The sequence below is a fragment of the Gastrolobium bilobum genome, unplaced genomic scaffold (assembly GCF_033153095.1).
Source record: "Gastrolobium bilobum isolate Gb01-03AN ecotype WA unplaced genomic scaffold, APGP_CSIRO_Gbil_v1 utg4031, whole genome shotgun sequence".
Classification (NCBI taxonomy): Eukaryota; Viridiplantae; Streptophyta; class Magnoliopsida; order Fabales; family Fabaceae; genus Gastrolobium; species Gastrolobium bilobum.
In genome coordinates, this window is record NW_026895841.1 from 149,441 (window position 1) to 155,324 (window position 5,884).

General features: G+C 32.6%; 1 protein-coding gene across 1 annotated transcript; it reads left to right on the forward strand.

The window, feature by feature from the left end:
• The first annotated feature begins 1,815 nt into the window (after positions 1 to 1,815).
• Positions 1,816 to 3,127, forward strand: LOC133296351 (pseudo histidine-containing phosphotransfer protein 6-like). Its single transcript, XM_061495318.1, has 5 exons — positions 1,816 to 1,902; positions 2,018 to 2,148; positions 2,344 to 2,487; positions 2,906 to 2,978; positions 3,071 to 3,127. Exons 1-5 carry the CDS (start codon positions 1,834 to 1,836, stop codon positions 3,125 to 3,127), a joined length of 474 nt encoding a protein of 157 aa, XP_061351302.1. The 5' UTR covers positions 1,816 to 1,833.
• Positions 3,128 to 5,884: the final 2,757 nt, after the last annotated feature.

A 5,884-nucleotide genomic window follows, 5' to 3' on the forward strand; every position in this document is an offset into this window, starting at 1 on the left:
TTCTAATACTGAAACAATTTGTGGAATAATAAATTAGAAAATGTTACATATGTCATTTTAATGTAGTTAAATTTAAAGAATATGAGTTCAATGTCATTAAGAGATATGTTTATGAAAATTCTGATTTGCAATTTAAATTGACATAGTAATAGCATGCACTTTTATTTATTTATGCTTCATGTTTTTTAGCTTATTTAGTTAACCTTGTTTAATTCATTTTAGATATGAAGAATATAATTAAATTTATTTGTTCATATTTATATATATTATTTTATATATCTATACATTTCCGGGTCAACCGGTTCGACCGGTGATCTACTAGTCGAACCAGTGATCCAGTACCCCAACCGGGTCGATGCCCGAGTCGAGTTTAACAACGCTGGATATTGCAGTTCATTTGTCTCGCAATTAAACAGAGATATTCAAATTAGGGTTAGATTTTTTTTTCATCCTTTTAGAGTTTTTAACACTTAAACACACTGAATTATTTCTTTGCGTTATTCTTGCTCATAATTAATATCTTTTAAATTATATTAATTTAATTGAAAAATTTTATTAACCTTTGAAAGGAATGACAATAACTAGCGTGAAAGTAAGATTTTATATAAGGTTTAAAGGATTTTTTTTTAATGAAAATTAGTTAACATTTATTTAGTAATTAAGTTATAAAAATTGGTACGAATTGTTATTGAAAAATAATCCAAATATGTTTTAATTGTCAACATTTAAATACTTAAGAGTTTTATTTCTTATTTTTGAAAATATAGGGTAAGGGATGAAGCGAGGTGGGGGAGACTGACAAGTGACCGGCTGCAGGCAGTTGTCGGAATGAGGGCCGGCTGGACCGCAGGAAGGTGGAAAAGGCGGGCGCACGCGAGGTGACTGGGGACCGGAACAGAAGGTCAACAGCTCCCACACTGCACCGCGCCTGGGGACACGTAGTACACTATAATGGTCCGGTTGATACCCCACATTCACCTCGATAACCTCCCCTTAATCAGCACGCCTTCCCTCCTCATTCACCATTTTTACTATTTCTTTCTTTAATTAATTTCCCTCCTCGATGAGAAGTGAAATACATGCAAATGAGATGTTACCTTTAATTAAGTAGTACTATTAATTAAAAAGGTAGGTTATATTTATAAATTCGTACAGTAAAAAATTACTTTAATTCAAAACTTTAAGATAATGGGTAATAGATTTTTTAGTGATTTATATTATTCTTTAACACATCCCTCACACAAGAGTCCTTTGAACTTGAAATGTGAATATTGCACAGGCTCAATATTTTTTGTTTTACTTTGTGCTTATTTTAATTTCACTCGAAAGTGAAGGACAGTGAGGATCGAACTCGTGACCTTATGATTATTGAAGCTCTAATATCATGTAAAGAATCACTTCAACTTAAAAACTTAAAGTGTTAGGTCAAAACCTTTTTAAAGATTTATATTATTCTCTAACACTTATAAACTTAATTGTATACTCAAGATAGTACATGAATTGATTTATATACTACGCCGCCGAGTACATAATAATTAAGTTTATAAACAACAAGTTTATAAATATATATTTTCTCTTCTTTAAATGAATTAAATAATTTGCACTAAGTACAAATTTGATGGAAAGAAAAGAAAAATAATGGGGTCCTTAATTTGCCGAAGGCTTTAAATACTAGCGGCATTCCCGCGACAGGAATAGAAGCTGGAACACAAAACCCAAATAAAAGAGAGTAAAAAGAAACAAAACTTGTCGGTGTGTGAGTATAGTGCTTTGATTCACACTTCATTTGTTGAGTGATTCATCAGTTAAGCCAAAACGGGTCTCCCTCTGTGGATGCTTGGTTTGGGTGCGGACCTCTTGTGGGCCGACATGAACCGCCTCCTCGCCTTCCTATTCCACCAGGTACGTGCGTATACCTTAATATCGTTAAATTCTGTTATCGCAGACAAACTTACTTTTTACGTAAATATATATGTATGGGATAATTCATATATATATTTGTGGTGATTTCATGCAGGGAGTGTTGGATGAACAATTTTTACAGCTTCAACAGCTGCAAGATGAAACCTCCCCCAACTTCGTTTCTGAGGTTGTCAACATTTATTTCCATGAGTCCGAGAAGCTACTTAGGAATCTCAGAGGATTACTGTAATTAATCTTTCTTGCCTTTTTTTTTTTTTTTTTCCTTCTTGAGTTTGCATTATGACTTACGTTGTTTTAGTTATGACATATGAGCTATGTAATATAATACTATGATATGTTATGTTATTATGAATGTGAGTTAATAATTAATGGGGTTAAAGAAGGGTTGAGTTTGGTTAATAATTGATGTTATGATTGCAGAATGGAGAAGGAGTTATCGGACTACAGGAAAATGGGAATTCATTTGAATCAGTTTATGGGTAGCAGCTCAAGCATTGGTGCCAAGAGAGTCACACACGTCTGCATTGCCTTTCGTGCCGCTACTGAACAGAGCAACCGTGCTGGGTGGGTTCCTATTCCCTAACTCCTTCGAAATTCGTGCACTCTTTTTCTCAACCCAACAACTGAAAAAAATACAACTTGCTTTTTCCTCCTGAAAAGCTGAAACCCTCCACGGTCACCCTTTTCCGTTCCCCCTCTTTCCTAAACATTTATAAACTTTATTCATTCATTATACTTAATCCTTATTATATTCTCAACCTCGTAATATTACAATAATACAAATTTATCCCAAAAGTCTAAGGTGAGTTTTTTTTATTATGATTTATATTATTTAAATGAAAGAGGCTCGTGAATTAATGATCGCTGAAACTCTGATATCATATAATCAAAAAATTTAGCAGTTGAGTAAGAGTTTTTTTAATGGTTTATAATATTCCTTAACATATCTCACAAAAATAATCTTGTACGTGCCCAATTGCAGATGCTTGCGAGCCTTGGAGATGCTGGAGCATGAATATTGCTATCTAAAGAACAAATTTCACGAACTATTCCAGGTAAAGTTGCATTCACTACATCATTAATTATTATGATTAAGACATTAATACGAATTTACGATATCCTATAATAATTATATGGTTATGTGCAGATAGAGCAGCAACGTGCTTTGGCAACAGGAGTGAGATATCCCGTGCAGAATCAATAAAGCAAATGAAATGGTGGAATAAATATCTCGAGGACTAGTTTTTTTTTTTTTTTTTGTTTTTTTTCCTTTTACTTCTTTGAGGCTTTGTAAGGCTAAGGGCACGCGCGTCTTTCCAGTTTTAGACACAAACCAAGCTATATAAAACAATGAGGTTCTGTACTTGGTTGAGTAGGGAATAGAAAGAAAAAAAAAAGGGATGATCGCCACCTTTGGTACTTTGATTTCTCCTGTAAATAGTGGCATCATGCTCTTTTGCAGCATGCTTTGCTGTGAGCCGTTTAACTTTTGGAATGAAAATTGATCGAATTTAGTGAAATTCAGTTACTAGTTCTTTCTTAACTGTTCATTTAGATTATTCTATGTTGGAAAGAGCGAAAATTATAAAGAATCAAATCAACCCATAAATTTAAATTATTAAACTTTTTTAATAGTTTATATTATTATTTTGTAACACATCTTATTATACAGGAGCCCTTTGAACTTGAAACGTAGATATTGTACAAGTTCAATTTTGATTTATCTTGTCATTATTTATTTCCACTTGAATGTAAGATGGTGAAAATTGAAATCGTGATCTTATGATCACTAAAATTATAATATTATGTAAAGAATCAATATTCAACCTAAAAACTTAATCTAGTGGATGATAGGTAAGCATTTTTTTTTAATGATTATATTATTCTTAAAAAAACAAAGGAATGAAAATGGATTATTACTCGGGAATAGAATTTCAAGTGATTAAAAACTGACATGTTGTTGGGTATAAAAAAGAAAGGAAATTATTGGTGGAATTTTTACTCGTTTTAGTAATTATTGGTCGGTAAAAAGGGTTAAAGTTGACTGCGCACGGCACATTTATTCAGAATTGAAACCAAGTGTAGCTGTTACCTATTCTCTTATTCATTCATTCTAATCACAGCTGAGCCGAAGGGTATGTTCTCGTTTTCAATGCTATATTCTGATGATAGGTAATAACCTGAGACAAATTATTCAGTGCACAGCTGCACAGAACACTATATATTTTAATTTAATTAGTTGAAGCATTTTTGGATTTTTGATGTTTTTAGTCAAATTGTTGGGGAATGTTCAACCATTGAAGCTAGAGCCAGAGCCTCCTGTCGTAGTCAAGAATGCAAAGCAAGGTTGCATCTTCATGGAAGGGGACACACAATAATGCGAGTGCCAAACTACCGCATCTAATGTACAATTAAAATACCACAATCACGGAACTTAGCAGACCACTTTAATTTCATTCTGATACGGGATATGCATCTCTTGCCTAGCACATGTACAATATAATTTAACTAAATGCATCAATAACAACATTTGAATTTTATAAATTTTTGCTGTTAAATATTTCTAATGAAATAAGATAGGTATATATATAGGAATATGTTATTCTATCTTTTTTTTATGTCTACCATATCTACCACTCTCTAATATTATTAGATCAAAATCTCAAATAATCTTTACAATTTCTCTCTCCTCTTGAGATTTCGATCTAATGACGTAGGAGACTAGTAATAAAGTAGGTATGAAAAAATAGATAGAATAACGTCGTTTTGGGGCAAAAATCATGGTGTTTTTGTAATTTTAATTTATTTCAGGGTTATTATAGTCTTTATAATTATAATTTTTTAATTTTTCAATCCCAAAACGACGTCGCTTTGAGAATAAATGCAGATAACTTATCTGCAGTAACTGCAGAAATATTTTTCTATATATATATATATATATATATATATATATATATATATATATCAATTTTTGTGCTTTTGTAATATGCTTAAACTGATGATACATATGGATTAAAAGGTGGAACCCACTAAGTTTTAAAAAAAATAGGAGGTGGCAATTTCGATGGTGTGTAGGAGAAAAATCTTCTCTCATATAACATAAGTAAAGATTAACCCGATATCGCAATCTATATATGTGTGTGTGTGCATGCGTGTGTGTGTTAATGTTAAGTTGAAAATAAAATTTTCTCCCATAAACAATTGTCTGTGTGTATGTGTGTGTGTGTGTCTATATATATATATATATATATATATATATATATATATATATATATATTTTGAGGCGGGACAATGTTAGACTAATATAAATTATATCTCAATCTTGATTGTTGATTCAATTATATATTGACTCTATTTCATTAGTTGTGTGACTTATTTAATATAAATAAAAAATAATTAGAGTTAAACATATAATTTGATCTATATCAGTGTTTTAAAAATCGGGTCAACCCGGGTATCGTTGACCTGGTGGGTTCCCCGGTTCTAGCGGCCATTTGGATTGGTTACGCAATCAACCTGGGTTGGATCGGTCCACTTGGCCAGGTCTCAGTGACCCGTCAAGTTATACGGAATCCAGTTTGGACCAGTCACTGATTATTAGAAAAAATGAGAGTTATGGAATAAACGATGGAAGTGTTTTGCTATGTAAGGTGGAAGGAGGAGAGTGGTGGACAAGAAGAGACCGCATCGATCTTTCATGGCTTTATCAACAACGTGAAGAAGCTTCAGAGGCGCGAAATCAACTCCATTCGTCATCGTGGCTTCCGCCTCACCAAAGTTCGGGAAAGGTTTTGCAACATCCGATTGCAGGTTGTTTATTTTCTAATTTTTCGTTCTGTCATTGATCATATAATAATGTTGTCTATATATTAAAGTGTTATTTATTTGGAACTAAGTGTCTAAGTTTCGTCCACCACTAGATTAACGTGTTTGTTCCTCGTGGGACCATACATACCCTTAG